This window comes from Cygnus olor, chromosome 1 (genome assembly GCF_009769625.2).
Source record: "Cygnus olor isolate bCygOlo1 chromosome 1, bCygOlo1.pri.v2, whole genome shotgun sequence".
NCBI lineage: Eukaryota > Metazoa > Chordata > Aves > Anseriformes > Anatidae > Cygnus > Cygnus olor.
In genome coordinates this window covers 16,087,945-16,106,473 of record NC_049169.1, presented here as the reverse complement: position 1 = coordinate 16,106,473, position 18,529 = coordinate 16,087,945, and the positions used below count along the sequence as shown (strand labels likewise).

Below are 18,529 nucleotides of genomic sequence, written 5' to 3'. Positions count from 1 at the left end.
ACTTAAAAACAGACTCCTTAGATTATTCCCTGTATTTTGAGTGCCCTCTTTAGGTGCAGGTTCTGTTTGGAAAAAATGCTATCTAGTAATTACCATAGCCACACATTATATTGCATTACATCAGTCAGTAATCATAATCTCATCTGCAATTACCAGTCAAGAGTCATGCATCTGTCACCTTACTCTTCAGCACGTGTCTTAAACACAGAACCTTGTTTTTTTTTCCCCTATCATTTTTACTGAAACAACTCACCATAACCTTAACAACCAAGGAAATCAAGATCAATTCCATTATCTCTGTAACAACCATAGCACAGATTAGCTGATCCATATCTTGACAATATTTTACCCAGAATATGGATATTATCATGAACAGGAAACACCTCGTTGACTTTGTTACACATGCACATGTAACCACCTAAGGAAGATTCTCTTCTCCTGATGTTCAGTACCTTTTCAGGTCCCACATCCTCACTGAGTTTCCAGCAGCTGCATAGAGGAAAGTGCCGGTTGGATTTAGTGCAATCTGATTGATCTGGTTCTCTCCAGCCGGGATAGTAACTGTTCTGTTAGTACTTCCTGAACACACATCACCGGGCATTGCCTGGCCCGAAGACCTGAGCGAATGGAGGGAGGAGAAAAATAAATAAATAGAACAACTACGTTATGTTCTCTTTACTTTATACATTGTTTAAAATAACCCCTATTTACCTGAGCAAAAAGGCTATAAAGCCAATAATGAATACCAAAGACCTGATAAAACACTATAAGCATGTACGCAAATTGTTTCATGTTTTCATATATTACCAATGCCCCACACTGACCTACCTTGAACATGTTAAAAAAAAAGCCTCCAGGCCCAACAGTGTATTTGAACTACAATATTGAATTAAATCTAATTTTAAAGTTAAAGATTCATTCAAGCTCTTGGTATTCAAGGTTTAATATACTTACGTCAATGTCCGAACACACTTAGCAGAATCTCTGATGTCCCACACCTTGATATAGGACGTTGAGACCGTGAAGACCAGACTAGTGTAGTTGCAGTATTTTATAGAAACAACATTATTTGGATGCCCCCCCAGAGACATAATCTCTTGTCCAGTTACCAGATTCCAGACTTTACAAGTTCGGTCTAAATAAAGACAAGCAAAAACAAAAACAAAAGGTGGGGATTAAAACAGAAAACTTGTATTTTTCCAAAGCTCAATAATTTAAAAAAAAAATCCATACATTCAGTTGTATTCACAGATATCCCTCCCTTTTGGCAGGCACTGCATAAAAATCGCTAAACAAAATTGGTCTTTAAGAGTACACATGGGCATCATCTACCAACACCAAAATTAAGCAGGGTGAATCATTAAATGTCATGTTCAAGATGTGCATGTTAGCTCTCAGAACATTTTAAAACAATAAAATCCCATCCCAAGGAAAGTGAGTAAAGATAAAGTTTGGAGGTTGCGAGGTTTGGATGATGACAGATGAAGAGAATAACCCAATTTTACACTCAAGAATTCTCTTCATCAAGATCATAGTTCAGGAGAGAATGCGAGCCTCAGGATGATGGAGGATTGACTGCCACAACAAACACAAAGTCAAGAAGCAATTCAAACTATTCAGTGCTTTAAGAGCATATGAAAATTCCAGCATAAGTGCTTTAGTCATAGTTTTCATTCAGTAGCAATCCAATTTAAATACTGCAAACTTTTGTGTACTAAAATCCCAAATGCATTGAAGTTTTCAAGAATTTTGCAGCACAAATGGAGTCCACACAGGATATTCTCCTTGTTGCACCATGCCATAGTCATCCTCTATATTTTAGAAATAGATTTTTACTGGAGTAAATACTGGGAGCACAAAGAGCTAACTTCAGGTGTCAGCAGTTGTTATGATAGCATGAAGAAGGTAAGCATACCAAGAACTGGTCAGTTGCTTTAAAAATCTCAACTGTTAAGACCAAAGCCCAACATCTACAACGCACCCGAGAGCTAATTATCATTCCTGAATCAGCACTGGCTGTTACTGTTATATGCTGTCAATAAGCTACAGCTTTCTGCTTCAGCACCAGATTCCAGAATATTTAGCCTTATTTAATTAAACAGCTGTATACACTCTTCTGCTCTTGAGTAGAAGTGCACTTTGTGAAGTTTTCCCCTCCAAAATACATACATTCCCCTCCAAAATACATACAGAAAATATTCCTCTGTAAGTATGGGAGGCTAGCATATGACAAATGAGCATATGACAAAAAAGAGCAAATATTTACATCTGCAAGCATTCCTATGTTCCAAGGAAAAAAAAAAAAAAGAGAAAAAAATGATACGCAAAATAAATTAAAAAATTAAAGCCTTTTTTCCCCACATAGGCACTGAATTTGAAACCTCAATACAAATCAACTCAGCAGCATTTGCAGAAGCTATAAATACATCCTCTTATTGCACTTGTATACAGTTGCACAAATGCTAAAATGTTGGGTAAAAATTAATAAGACCAAAAATTTGCCAATTCACTCTATCAGTGTGCCTTGGTATTTTTAATAGACAGGTAGGGGAATAGCCACAGAAACCACACTTGAATGTTAGCAGTGGAAGACCTACAGCTGAGGGTGTTATCTCTGTGTCAATGCAGGAATAAATAAAGATGCCCTGAAATTTCAGAATGGACACGTTACGTGTACTAGTGAAAAGGAGAGTCTCCCTGTCAGTAGGCATTAACTTCTTCCCAGCCACCACTCTAATTCACCTGAGCTTTAATACCTTCAAGGAAAATTCACAGATTATCACATAGGCTCTATTTGAGAGAACTTCCAAAGTTTCACGCATTACTAAGAACTTAGCGAGTCCTTTATTATAACTGCCTTATATGAAAAGATCCAGAAAAAGAGAACATACAAAAATAACTTTTTGAGTGATATTAAAAACAACATTTATGAAAAATAACCACTGAGGTCCAGTTATGTTATCTTCAAACCAAACTGAGTGATTACAATGCAAAGTCAACAAAAATAGGAAGGAAATGTTTTCTTCCAAAATGCTATTCCTATCAGCTTGAAGAGCTCGTAGACTGTTCCACCCAGTAGGGAATTTAGTGACTACTAAAATCTAGCCCAACCCACAACAGCCATACAACTCTCACAGCCCACAATGGGCAGGTAATGAGATGCACGTGGAAAGCAGAAAACAGCTCTAGCTCTGCAGAATGAATCTATTCAAACTCTGTAGGTAGGGCAGCCAAAAGAGATGTGCTAATTCCCACACCTCTACCTCTACACCCTGAGGCTATTACTTTGTCATTGCACATCATGTGAGCACCTGTTACCATGACTGGTTGCATCGTAAAATTCAACAAATGTTAACATTGTTCTTGAGCGTTACCTTTTCCACTACAAATAAGTAGCTTAATACTACACAATGAGGTTAAAATCTGTAGATAATTAATGTAAGTCCTTCTTCAGCTTATGTTAGAAACAGATCCTCCACTGAGTGTACAGCACTGAGCACAAATCGGGAATTTCACAATAACCCCGGTTGTAAAAGCTGCCTGTACAGACAGCACAGGTGCATGAAGCTTGCCAACCTTTAGATCCAGTGAAGAGAAGATCATCAGTTGCATCTACGCAAAGCACAGCCTTGGCATGTCCTTCAGCTGTATAGATACACTGAAGTGGGGAAGATCGGATGCATTTTGAAGCAGGGAATGGGTTAATTATCCCCCTAAAGAAAAAAGAAAATGTGAGTTGGGCATAGTAATAGACACAGATCAAATTAATTTACTTATATGTAGGGGAAAAGTTAATTTCATTTTCTTACACGCGAGGACAGAACAGCTGAATGCCTTTTATAAACTATGCAAGGATTTTTACTATTTAGCTTTAACAAGTGTAAACTCTGGGCTAAATAAAGGAAATCACAAACTAAAACAAACAAGAAACAAAAAGAGACAGGATGCTGAGTGTCTGGTACATGGGAAAACCTGCAAGATGCTGAAAGAGCCAAGATGCATAAAGCTCCTGGATTCAGAGGACCAACCACAAGACTGCAAATTGCAGAAAGACAGCTTAGTCCAAACAGCACATCTGAAAAATGCAGTGAAGGTAACATACACAGCCAATTCCAAAGAGAAACATTCCAAAGTAGTAATTCCAGGAACAATTTCACATCAGCTACCCTCTACGGGCAAGCTTGGAGAACTGCTGCTAACTCATGTGCCTGAGGAAGGTCCCTAGCCTGTACACAACACCAAACTTAAATGGCTATAAGGGAGCACGGTGAGACTACAGGCACCCCAGAGGAATCTTTCCAGGGTACGTGTAGCTAACTCTGAGGTGGTACCAAAAAGATTGTAACCCAGCCTGAAAAATAAATAAAGTCACACTAATCTTCATAAAATAATAATAAGTAGTAGTCTAAAATCCCATGCATACAACTGCATGCACAGTGCACACATACTTCCCTTTATCTGTGAAGTGTAGAAAAGCCTACCCTGTTTCCATGTTAGATAATGCCCACAAACATGCAACACAATGTTGTGACATGACCAGCTCACAGTCAAGACTCACAGCCACACCTTTCTAGGGATTAAGTTCATAATTACGAGAAATAGCCACTAAGCCCTACCTCATAAAAACCATCAGGTTTGGGAAACTGTAAAAATTCCAAAATATTGCCCAGCAGAAAACTGCTACAAGAAGGAAGAGGTCTTTACTGACATGAGCTAACTTAGTGGCCTAGTTTATCTGGTACGGTGTTAGAAATGATGATCTTATGATTCTATTCTATGTAATTCATAACTTCCTCACTTTGAATAATACTTTCATCTTTCAATCTGCACCTTATTTATAGTGTTTTCAAGAATACAGAAATAGACAGTTTATTATTATTATTTTAGATGTCTGTGCTTTGTTTTCTAATGCTACACAGAACTAACGTTTTTTCTCTGTAATATTCTCCAGTGAATCACGCTGCCTGTAGACTGCAAATTACTCCTACTGCTGCTCTCACCCACTCATTCCCTTGACAAGCCATGTAAAATACATGTCCCAGAGCTATTTATCTACCTGTATGCTGTGCTTTGAAATCTACAGACAAAACATGCTATGCTTGCTACAATGACTAGACAAAGCCACCAACACATTATTATTAATCTTTTAACTGCCCTTTTCTTGCTAAATTTTTTCACTGAGTGCCAACAGCCTAAGCCACTGCTTGGAAACACGAGTAGGGACATTTCTTTCATCTCTTGAACCACTATGCATCCTGTCAAAAAGACATGGTAGAAACTATTTGTTTTTATTTACAGAAGAATTTAATTTTTTAGTGACCTAAGCATACAACTGAACAAGGGAAAAAAAAAGACGAGCTTCAAAAAAGTGAGAAAATATTTGCTCTTTTTCAAAGAAAACAAAGAGAGAGTATGTCTAGGGAAAGGCGTACACCCTATTTCATTAAAAAAAAAAAAAAAAACACCAAACTGACATGCTCAATAATGATAAACAAAGCCCTAAAAAAAAGGCGGGGTGGGGACACATGCTTGACCAGAATTTCAGATATTTAAATTTCTGGCAAAGGCAAAAATTATACAGTGCATAAGTATCAGGAAAATTCATGCATCTAAATGAAACGCAAAATGAAATTTCCTAAGAACTGGAATAACTTCACTGAGAGATGCCAGGAAAAAAGAAAAAAGAAAGAGAGAATACCTGTGTACCTCCGACAGAGAGGAATCACTTTCATCAGACCTACAACCAACAGTGGTGGAATTGTGAGGAGAAAGAATATAGGTATCAGCAGCAAAGTAAAGCCTCCATATTAGAAGAACAAACAACAGCATGGCCAGTCCAGAAAAGCAATGCAAATTCATACACAGTATGTAGCATTGCTCAGGGTATACCTTAAATCCATGATAATATTAGGGAAAAAAAATCATTAAACAGCTCTCTTGGCAGTGAGTTACATTGGTAGACTGCCTCAAACCAAGAAACTGAGTAACGCCTGCTAAGTCATTTTTTATTTCCCCAATATTTTCTTACAAAAGTAAAGGTACAGCAGAAGGAGAAGATGGATTCGAACTTTAACTTTTGGAACATAATGCTTATTGAAAATATGAAAAGGAAAAATCATTTTTAACACCAACGCCTGTTAAGTATAGAAAAAAGATGTAAAATGTTAATCTGGAAAATATAAATATTAAACATTGATAGCCCACTGAAAAAGGAACAGCAATTTGGAAATTACCCTTACTTCAAAGTCCTTCACCTCTCCTTTTCAAGAAGCGTTTTAAAAAATAAAAAAACAAGAGAACACACAAGAAGAAAAAGTTCCCCCAAGACATGAACGTTTTCAGGATGTCATAAGATACCCTTCATTTCTAACTCAAATTGAACAGATCCAGCAGCTTCCTTGTGATTTCAAAGCCAGCGCAAAGAAAATGAAAAAGGTTAAGTGGGAGTTAGCAGTGAGATGACATATCAAAGATAAAGTTGTTATAAGCGCTGTTAAATTATTGCAAGCATTGCAAGCTACTGCTTGGTATGTGGTAACCCTGCAGACTGAAAGAAAACAAAATTTTTATTTAAAAAAAAAAAAAGTGGAAAGAGACCTATTTCTCATCTTCCTATAGTCTGAACCAGCGGTTTATTCCAAGTTTCAGTTGCGGTTCATAAGTGCTGCATGGCACTATTATCACTGCTGAAACCTGCAATAAAGATTCTGTTCAACCCAAGGCGGCTGCAATTTGGACAAAATCCTGCAGAAACAGATGCCTAACATGCCAGGAAACTGAGCTCTACTTCTAAATGAGGTGTTGCTATCAGCTGCTCCTCCAGATCACCTCCTAATGTGAGCCTGTTCAATAATTTGGATAATCTCTAAACAACTGCATTCTAGCCATTTCAACATCCTGCCCTCCAGGGTGCTATTGTGACAGTGCTCTGAGCTGGAATAACTGAAAAACTGTCAAAAGCACAATTTCCTACATTGTTAGCCTAATTCTACTTTCAAGTGTAAGCACACACAAATACACATATACCTAAAAATTCTACAGTTCTTTTCTGTCACAGTTTAAGGCTTTAAAACTACAAGTACCAAACATAGCCTAGAATATAGGAAACAAGGTTCAGCAGGAAATTGTTTTCCTTGAATTTTTACAGCAGTTTCATGTAGGTTTTTAAGTATTTTATTTGAAAGATACATGAATGCAGGAGAAGTGTCTCCTCCTGTCTTGCAGGAGAAAGGCAAAATATCTAACAGACACTACACTGGTAACTTGAATGCACTTTGCCAAGTCCCTGTTCGGGGGCTGAGGCTTCCCTCTGTGACTTACTTATCCTGCTGAACTGATGTGTTTCCCTGAGAAACAGTAAGACGACTAAAAACATTCATTTCATTACGGGGCCGGCTTGGTGGGGAAGTAGGAGGTGACAGACTAGCCTCTGGGGTTCCAGAATCTGAGCTACAAGAAAAAAAGAATATCTTCTTTAACAGGCTGTGAATGGTTACAGATGTTAAATGCAACATGCCTCAAATGTTAGCTCCTCTTTTCTTAAGCAAATAAATAAAATTATAATGATGGCTACAGATGTTTCCCAGAGAAGGTTAACAAAACTTAAGACTACAACTGCTTCAGACTGCAAGGTGGCAAAATGTTCAAAATTTGCTTGATAAAAGCAGAAGCTCCAAGCAGAAAAATCAAGTATGTGAAATGAAGTTCTTATATAACTGCAGTTTCTTAGAGAAACTGATGTTTGCTATTTAATAATAATAATAAAAAAAATTTGCAAATGCTCCAAAGGACATTTTCAGAGCTCTGGTCCAGAGTTATTTGTGTGTACAAAATTACTTGGGGGGAATAAAAAAAAATAAAAATACACACACAGCAGTTGAGCAATAATAATTTCATTGCCAACAATAAAAACAACTGTCCTAAAATTAAAGAAACAGAAAATACAGATTTATTTTTCAAGAAGATATACCCATGGTTTAAATTATTTCAGAGAAAATAAAGGAATCTTACAGTTTTTGTTCTTTTGCCTTTGTCTTTTCCATTGTTTTGTCATAGACTTTTCTCTTGGCTAAAGGTGAAGGTTCAGGTATCTTCTTCTCCGACAAAGATGGCTGTCTGGAACTGAATCAAGAGGAATCATTACCTTAGTTTACAGGCCTTTGTCAAAGTTGCTTTTCCCACATTAACTGTCATTTTTTCACTCAGAAGTACTTAATGTATTATTATTTCATCTCTTGAGACTACCAGATTTAATTTTTTTCTCACATTTTATTATTGAAATATACCAAATGTATTAACTTCCATAGTTCATCAACATATCAAGAGACACATACTGAAAACACATAGTAGATCTACTAATTCAATAATAAAAGAGGTTGACTAAAATAAATACAGTAGCTGGAGGATGTACCTCAAATTAAGACCACAAAGAAGACTCAAAGTCTAAGATCTAGAATTTCTTATTCCACAAATTTCATCTACAATAGACCACTTACGGTTATGAAGAAAAGAAATCACAATGGCTCTTACAGATGAATTAAAACATTCACTAATATATTCCCGTTCTGATACCAAATTCACAATTGGGATGTGAGAAAGTATTTTCCACTGACAGCTTGGATATTATGACACTGCTTCTCTTCTTCTTTGCTTTCCCTCCCTCCTTTGTCTCTCTAGCTCTTTCTACAAAATAATTCCAGTTCACAGTCACTGTGGTCTTTATACCAACTTTTTACTTCCCAATACAAATAACAAATGATCAAGAGTGCAATACTAATGTTGACATTCAAGCACCATCATTTTACTGGTAATCCAGATGATCTCCACTTTTCTGAATTCCTGTTCCTTGCTAGCTAGACAAACAGAAAAGCCATGTGTGCTTTGGTTTATGCTTTTTTGTGTGTGCGTTTAGAGGTTGTTTCTATCAGAAACAACCAGCAAGACCAGAAATGCTCTAAAAGGGAGAAAGCAATTCTCAAAGTGCTTTTGTGTCAGACAACTTTACTAAGCAGACTACACCCAGTGGGCAGGCACTGGCTTGACACAGTTATTAGCACCCAATCTCAGAGCTCTACAGAGTCTGGATCTACATATCTGCAATTTCTCCACATAAGAAATGCTATGCTGGTTTCCCTTGAGAGGAAGTCAGTGTTACACAAACCCCATCTGAGGACCGGTGGGCAAAAATAACATGATTTAGCATCAGCCAGCAGTGTGCGTGGCAGCCCAGAATGCCAACCGTAACCTGGGCTGCATCAAAAGAAGCAGGTTGAAGGAGGTGATTCTCCTCATCTTCTCAGCTCTCATGACACCCCACCTGAGCACTGTGTTCAGTTCTGGGCTCCAGCGCAAGAGAGACATGGACCTGCTAGAGCAGGTCCGAAGGAAGGCCACAAAGATGACCAGAGAGCTGGAGCACCTCTGCTATGAAGAGAGGCTGAGGGAGCTGGGGTTGTTCAGTCTTGAGAAGAGAAGGCTCCAGGGAGACCTTACAGTGGCCTTCCAGTGCCTAAAGGGGGCCTACAGGAAAGCTGGGGAGGGACTCTTCATCAGGGGGTGCAGTGACAGGGCGAGGGGCAGTGGTTTTTAACTAAAAGAGGGTAGGTTCAAATTAGATATAAGGAAGAAATTCTTCACAATGAGGGTGGAGAGGCACTGGACCAGGTTGCCTACAGAAGCTGTGGATGCCCCATCCTTGAAGGTGTTCAAGGCCAGGCTGGATGGGGCTTTGGGCAACCTGGTCTGGTGGGAGGTGTCCCTGCCCATGGCAGGGGGTTGGAGTTGGGTAATCTTTAAGGTCCGTTCCAACCCAAACCATTCTGTGACTCTACGAAAACAGAGAGCACAACTAAGAACAGCTACTTGACCAAACTGTCCCAAGTGATCACATGTATGCTGAACACAAGCTCCCATACAAAGGTGAAGGTCCTGCCTGTAGGGCCTAGTGCCAGGAGTTGTGTGCAGACCCTTACAGTCCCCCTAACTGCAAATAAACAGGGTCTTCAAAATACAGAAGGAGGAGCAGAAGCAATAACTTCTATAGTTCTGCACAAAAGTGTAGTGGTTAAAGAGCACAAACACGAGGGGAAGGTGGGTTCAATTCACTCCTCAACACCAGCGCACCTCTTTCCCTGCATGGTCACATATCTCTAGGCATACTCTGCAAAGAACATATAAAAAGAGGGGGAACAGGACACACACACTCCCTCTTTTTATGCTGTGGAAGTATGTATTTAGGAATGCAGAAGTCCTGGGGTCACAAGGCAAGTCCTATGATCAGCCCAATAGCTAGATTTTTCAACAAGGATAACAAACTTGAGCTTTAGTTTCCACTGCCTTGATTGCCTATATGCCTACTGTGCGGCTAGTAGGTTAAATAAACCACACCAGAAACCAGAGCCCAAGCTCCTCTGACTCACACCAGTGGCTTCCACAGCCAGACATGGAGCCAGCTCCTTTCTGCTTACTCTCTACCTGCCCCTTGAGTGTTCCATCTCTGGCTCCGCAGTGATGGAGCTCAGAAGAAGGTGTAAAAAGCATGATTATATAATGAATCCTTTCTGAAACCCTGAAAATGCCCGTAGTATAAAAGTGTAGTCTTCCTGGAATGAACATAGATTTAAACAAACACCACAGGTGCATCCTATTGATAACCTGAATGTAAAAGCACAAGACACGCACCTAATTACAGGTTTCCAGTGTCCCTTTAGATTTCCCAGGATATCACAGACACCTGAACAGAACTGGCAAATGTAACACAAGACCTTCGGGAAAGCACCATGCTCTGCTGGAGCTGAGGTGGGAGTCTCAAAGGACAACAGCACTGGCTGTCCCTATAAGCAGAATTCCAACCAGAGTGGCTGCTGGACTCAGTGTTGCCCATGCACATTTTGGTTCCTCTCCGAATCACCACAGAACTGAGAAAACTGAAGGGTTTCCACAGCAGAGTTCATGCATATGCAGACACCTAACTTTGCACCTAAGCATAAAATTACTATCTGTTACTTCCAGAGAACGCATATTTTGGATCACCGTTACTAATTCTACATCCCTGAATACCACATAAGAGGCACAAGGGAGATAATGTTTATTACAGGTAAGATGACACTCTGCCTCACAAGAATGCAGTTAACGAGCACTACAGGCTCAAATAGGAAGGCTGGATGGCTCACAAAGACAACCTTTTGTCAACAACAACCAGTGACCAGCAAAAACAGCACTACTGTAGAAAGTAGACTGAGCTTTAGTTATGAAAAAAGCCTTTATGTTACAGTGAGGACATCACTACAGACTGATTGTGGCCATTTTTGATCATTTATCTGCCAAAACATGAACAATATCAAACCAAAATAAGTGAGGCCTGCTGCTGACTGAATCGATTCACTGCAGCACACTGTATAATGCTCACAGAATACAGTTTTTAGAAGAGATCCATTTTGCCGTGTGCAAGCTCACTTACACAAATGGATGCATTCTAGCAGATGGAGTGAGGCAAAAGTTGGTATTACCTGAGTCTTGGATGCCAGGCCATAACACTTGATGTTTTAAATCTTGAAGCTTCAAGAGTCCCTAGCGATCTCACACTAACTGCTGAAACAAGTGGGTTTCTTCACCTGTCTTAACCCCCCAAGAGCATTATTTTCAAGCAGACTCAACTTGTAAAATGCACTGAAGCCATCAGCATGGGTTAATAATTGCTGTCAGTAGTGTTTTACTGTTCATGTTTGCCACCTCAAGCACATGCTAGAAATACACAGTAGAAATAATACAAATTGCAAGTGTACATTAGATGGAGATTGCTGTAAAAACATTATGCAAATAGGACAGATGGATAGTGAAAGATGCCTAATTCCAGCATCTGTAATGGGAAGATAGGTATGGGACAGTTTTTCCATATAGTTGAATATCGCAAGTGCATTCAGTTTACGCATGACTTTGCAGAATATAGAAGCTAGTACCTTAAAAGAAAAAAAAAGGCAAGAAAATGGTCTCTAGCAGTGAACGGCTGATAACCAGCAGTGATATTGGTAGTTATAAAAAAACAGCAAGAACAAATGAAAAAAGCACACACTAGAGCGCACAAGAGAGGCCTCTTGTCCCCAGAGTAAAAAGACAAAAATAAAGTTTTTAGTTTAGGATTTTAACATGTTTGTTTCAACTTTACACTTGGATACTCCATTAATGTATAGACTTCTTCAGTTTAAGCATGGTCCACACAAAACGTCTCACAGGAAGATTTTCCCTGACAGTTAGGGCCACACACAGATACTATTACCACATTATATTATTTAAAGTTTTTATTGTTGCTGCTTTGTTGTTTTTTGTTTGTTTGTTTCTTAAACTCTGCTGTTCTAAGCAGACTTCCTGCTATCTCCCTAGAATGTGAATTTCCCAAAGCACTAGTAAAACAAAATATCCAAGGTACAGTGTGGATTTTTCTCACTATTTAGAAACAAGGCTACAATAATCTCACTATGACAGAACAACCTAATAGAAGTTTGGAAACACATTACTTATAATAGAGCATTTCTACCTTCTAGAGTGGTGATGGCAGAAAAAGAAGGAAGGGCTTTGTCAGTATTTAGTAAGCCTGAGTATATCAACCTCCCTTGTAAAGTTAAAATAACAGATTACAAGAAATTGGCAACATGCACTTCTAAGAAGCAAAGAATAATTAGTACAGCATGGCCAAACTTACATGCTGCCTATCTTAGAAGGTAAGCCAGATGGTGGGGGAATAAAGTCCCTGTCCCTAGCAGCAGTATCATTTGTGTCAGCAGTCACCCCACTTTCTTGGGTTTCTGCAGCAGATGCAAGAGGGCCAGGCAAAGTGGAGTCTGCAGCACTAGTGTCAGAGACTAAATCGCTGCTATCTGCGTATAACAATTCCATCTGGGTAGTGGTCCTCCGGCGGGCCTGCAGACAAACAGAAAGCAAGTTGCAACTTAAACATTTCTTAGGATGTGTCAAGAGTGCTACGTTTAAGATTATAATTAGCTGGTAATCAGGATCCCCCTCAAATCACTTGGCAACTACCTTTGGAAACTAAACCAAGGAGCTCACCTGTACCCTTCGCAATGATTTCACAGGAGGCAAGTCAAGTTCAACAGCATGAAACGTTGATTTGACAACTGTTTGAAAGGATATCCTTGGAAACCAGTTACAAGTGCCTATCAATACTACAAGAGTGCAACGCTATTCTCCTAAGGTTTAACTAAATGAAATGTTATAAAGCAGAGGAATAAAGCAAAATATGAATTTAAATAACTACAATAATATTGGAGTAACTTCTTATGCTGATGCTTCTTATGATGTGAAAACATCTGCTACTTAGTTTATATCAGTTCAGAAGTAATTCAAGCCAAGACGAATTAAGATTCACTCAGCATTTGAACAGTTGGAAAACAGCAGAGAACCTCAGAAAGGTGCCAAGCTTTATGCAACATGGTCATTCTTGGAAAACTGACCATACATTTTATGTGTTTAAGCTGCTGCTGTGAAATTTAGATCAATTCCTCAAGGAAAGAAAGGCCACTGGGGAAGACAAAGGTCTAGCCTAAACACAGCCCTTACAAAAATTACATGTTTACTTGATACCAACGTTTTCAGATCAAAGTAATTCAGTTTACCTACCCAAAGAGCTGTGAAGCCAAGGGACGCTATCAGTAATGCAACACCAACCTAGATATGTTCCTCTAAAGTCAACTGCAGTTCAAAGCAAAGAGTATAGACTTCTACTTACTTTACAAACTTGCTTTATGCTCCTGTGACCACAGAAGCAAACCACAAACAGTACACGTTTCCAGTTCCCACTCCTGTTAATATTAAACTGCAGCCAACCTGGATATACACCTCCAATGCCAGCTTTAATTAAGAACCTGAAGGACAAACTTCTATTTGCTTATAAACATCCTTTACACTCCTGTGACCATAGAAGCAAATAATTATGAAAAAATTAAAAAAAAAAAAAAAAAGAAACCATGTTTCCAACTCCCCTGGCATTAAACTGCAGCCTCAGTAATACTAAACTACAAATCTGCTCCAGTTTGGAGTGCTAGTAATTGAAGAAAATCTCTTCTTAAACTGTAAAAATTCAGCCACAAGATATTGAAAGACAATGCATTTTTATCATTGCTTCTCAGAGGGGAGTATTAAGCAAAAGCACATTACAAGTGAATCAGATGAACAGTACTTCAGTTCACCTTCTGTAAGTCTTCACTCATTAATGTCTTTAGAGCAATGCAATAGCATCCCCCAGAAGCTGCCATTAAAGTATAAATTATTATTATTATTGTACAGCCTACCTTGCTTTTGGGTTTGACTTCACCACAAAGCTTCAAAAGATCTGAAGACAATGAACTAAAAGAAATTACAGCACAATTAGAAAGAAAACAGCTTTATCTTTGTAGAATGTGTATTTTTTATTTCATCCTTCTTCCTAGGGAATTGGTAGGCAATGTGGAATGAAACCACTTCACAGGCATCTTCTAATGGGTACATAATGTGTTACAAAAAGAGGAAGTGACAGTGGTTTTTCTAGAACCAGATCCAGTTAACAAAGATTGCTCACCTTCCTTCTGTCCCAGGACTATGCAATGGGGCATCCTCGTCAGTACTATCTTCCAAATTTTCTAGAAAATTACCAAAAGAATAACATTAGCCTGTGAATCTACAACAGGATACCCAGGCTTTAAGTACTATACACAACATTTCAGATAATGTTGAATGTAGATGAACGGCATATGAAAGGTAGTCAAGAGATTTTGTAAATCCCTATTTGCCAGTCATTTCCCATTGACTTTTCCTGTGTTTGTTTTTTTCCTAATTTATTTTCATTTCTGAATTTTTCATTCATAAATTTTCCTAAGTTCTTTCACACAGCTTAAGGAAATCATACACTTTGGCATACAGTGCCAGATGTGGTCCTGTATTGTAGTAGAGCAACATGGTTGACAGAGAAATAGAAATTGTAGAAGGAGATCTGGAAGACAGAAAGAAGAAAAGCAAAGTAGATTAACTGCAAGACATGGAAAAGAAGACGCTAGTCAATGGACAGCAAGGATGCTTGTTCCACTTCCTTTTTGTGATCATCCTGCTCCAAGACAGAATCAAATCTGTTAAAATGAAAAAAAATAATAAAATGCATTTTTATCTAGCTAGTGAGCTGAGGCCCAGCTCCAGCTTATACAGAATGGCAGCATCAGCCTGACAAGAAGCAAGCACTTTGTTAGTATGTAAGCATATAGGTTTCAAAACAGGGATGATGCCACCATTTAATACTATAGATCTGCTTCTAAAAGTATTGATTGTATTGAAGGCAATTGTGAAAAGAAGCTGTTCAGTAGAAACGCTCCTGAGGTAAAATGGATATTCAAGCCTGTGCACAAAAGACAAAACCAGCATGCATGGCACACACTGTTACACTATCAAACATCAGATTAGCATGTCTACATGCAAAACATCAGGCTAAGACAACCAGTCCAGGGCATATATACAATGAATTCCAAACTGCCAGGAGAAAAAATCCTTTACTTGCATGTTATTCTAGTGATAAATCTAAGTATAGCTTAAGGGTATGGGTATTAAATTCCTGCAGGTCCCTTATTTTTGAACACTCACATGAAATTGTACGGATTAAATAACATTCTGTTGACATTCCACTAAATCTCTTCTTTATTATTAGAGATGCTCTAAGGTTATTTACTTATTTCTGCCAGAAAGCAGATACCGTTTGTAACACACAGCATTAATATATTTGGTACCCATATCAACACAGGTTTGTCCATGCATATATTTTAAATGCAAGTTCATGCTTTGGAGAAAGGCAGAAAAATATATAATCTCCAGCTGAATTCTCAGAAGAAATAATGAAAGGGAAAATGCTGCCTTCTTGTGTACACTAAATCTAAAAATGTTTCCTGAAAAAGCCTAAAACATACATCAATCTAATACCAGCTCCAACAATGCACTTCAGAGGTACTCAGGGTTACATTGTTAAAACTAATACAGCTGTTGTTTTTGTTGTTGTTGTTGTTCCATCCTGGGTTTGAGCCCACATTAAATCTTTTCTATATATGTTATTACTGGCTGTCTTCTGCAGATAAGATGTGGAGTACTGTTCCCCCTAGCAAGGCACCAAAGAAGCAACAGTAAAATAAATGCATTTTATTTAATTACTGTGATGATGTTACCTCATGCACTTCTCATAAGGGGCCTGTGATCAACTTTGGTGTTACTTGCAAAAGTAGAAAGCATGGGATTGCCACAAAAGATGGGATTTTACCTGTGGGCTTACACTCACATGACCTGATGTGTTGTAGTAATTGTTTCCTTGGGTTTATCTGCAATTCATCACAGGAAGACTGTGGGAAGCCCCCAGGTAAAAACCAGTGCACAAAAACAACAAAAAGAAATGCAAAGAGACAGAAGAGCAAGATTCTGCAAGAAGTCCTGAGCAAGAGGAGATGAAAGGAACAACAAAGTTAGCAAAAGGCAGTACTGCTTGTGAGGAGCAGGAGACAGAACTACTGATAATCGGTGATCTAAGACCAGCGCAGAGCTTTGCTGATGGCTTCACGATGAGGTCTTCGCCCTCATGTAGAGACACCTGAACAGTGCCTGTACTGAAATGTGCCACACCAGCACATTTAATCCAGTGGAGACAACTTTTAACCCGCTCTTTCAAGATCTGCACACACATGGGTGTAAGCCACAACCAGGAATGTCCGGCTGTCACAGGTGGGAAGGAGAAGCAGCTCCCACTGCTTCAGGAAGGAGTCGCTCCAGCAATGTTTCACTTTGTGGTCGTGTTACATCTGCACCCAAGATAGGTGTGCATAAAAAGCCCGTTCTGTGGGTAAAAATCTGAGCCTGTGATGCAGTTTACTGCAGATCGAAACCTTTTCTTCAGGCTCCATTTGAACACAGGTATGCTACTACACTAGGGAACACCTGAACTTCTTCAAGCCAATTGTGTTCACATGGCTAAGAATTTACAGATCGCAGAGCTGAAAGAAGGCATCAAGGGAGAAGTTCACAACCAGCTGATGATCAGCACCCTGAAGGTGCAACTACCCTGTTAGGGATGGGGCTGAGTGGGTCTTGCCCCTGAGCTGTTGGAATTTGTCTCTGCCACACTCACTTCCACCCTTGGGAATTGTCTGATTACCAGGGAGCCCCTGCACAAGAGCCCCAGTCATCAGTCCCAGCCTCAAAGCCTCACTTCAATGGCTTCTGAACTCGCTGCAGCCCAAAAAGGTTTACCCACTAGTGATCTACAAAACACAGACTATCAACAGTGTGGATTTCAGTGTGGACTGAGGTTAGTATGGTGTATTCAGTTTAAGGTACATCCAGTGAAGTTTCCTTCCTAAAAGGTGTTAACACAGTCCTGAGTGGCTTAAGTGTTTTAAAAGCCTCAGTTCATGCTAGCAAAGTGTTAAAAAGCTTCTTTAATGGTATATACTCTACAAAAATTTTCACAGTAGAGCTACTGTTTCAATGCATTTAACAAAAGTCTTTTCAAAAGAGTGCTCCAGATGCTGTTAACAAGTGAAAAGCCTGTCCAGAGCTAAAAGAAAATGCAGTGCTAACATCCTGGCTGGAGAAGCACTGCTCTCACACCAACAGGGGTGAATGCACACACACAAACACGCAATAAAGGGACTATTCTTGACTAACTACAATACTAATAACCACTGATTTTCTGAGGAAATACTAGCAAAATGCAGCAACATGCTCTAACACAGATCGTCAGAAGGTGCCACCTGTCAAGACACTGGCAAAGCTGTAATTGTTCTCACTGGCTTATACCAGGTGATGATCTATACACTTTAAGACAGTCTTGTACATATGAAATGTTTCAGATGCCTATGCAAACTAGCACAGGACAGCTTAATGGGATTGGAAGTAACACAGGATGACACAAAACAAACTGACATCAGGAATATTTCTTTCAGGTTTCAAACGTAGCCAAATTTATGACTACGAGCACAGGAGCTGAGAAAGTGCATGTCATTTTCTTGGGAATAATTTAGAAGCAACAACAAAAAAAGATTAATCTCCTCAAAAGTTAGTGAAGTCAGTAACTAAACCCAATTGAAAAAAAGTGAGATAAAATCTCCATACTGTAAAATATTTACATTATGAAATAAACTATCTGCAAAAGGTTAAAAATGAACTGCATTAAGAACTTTTTTTTTTTTTTTTAGAAAAAAGGTGGAATTTATCACAACTATAGTGGTAACATAGCATTAAACAGCCTTATGTAGTCCAAACATAGAGGTTCACAGACAGTAAGTCATAAATTTGAAATACAGCTCTGCTTTCTGTGTTCACTTGTCTACCAAACCTAATGTGAGGCTTCAGGGGGGTTCAGAAAGGAGGAATGCTCTGTAAGCTCATGATAATGAGTACGTTTACAGAATAGTTCATGCAAACTTCACACACTCACGAATTCTAAGACGCACCAGTTAGTGAACATGAATGAATTAGTAACTCATGCAGCTGTACAGTACACAGAAAGCTAAAC

The 18,529-nt window shown here is 38.9% G+C and overlaps 1 protein-coding gene across 1 annotated transcript in view; it reads right to left on the bottom strand.

Moving 5' to 3' along the window:
• The window catches only part of KIF21A (kinesin family member 21A), a 91,551-nt gene that overhangs the window by 10,528 nt on the left and 62,494 nt on the right, over window positions 1-18,529 (bottom strand). The window contains 9 exon segments of the mRNA XM_040544708.1: window positions 453-617; window positions 955-1,135; window positions 3,577-3,713; window positions 5,699-5,737; window positions 7,321-7,449; window positions 8,011-8,121; window positions 12,698-12,915; window positions 14,304-14,358; window positions 14,570-14,630. Of these exon segments, the coding sequence (XP_040400642.1) occupies window positions 453-617; window positions 955-1,135; window positions 3,577-3,713; window positions 5,699-5,737; window positions 7,321-7,449; window positions 8,011-8,121; window positions 12,698-12,915; window positions 14,304-14,358; window positions 14,570-14,630 (1,096 nt within the window).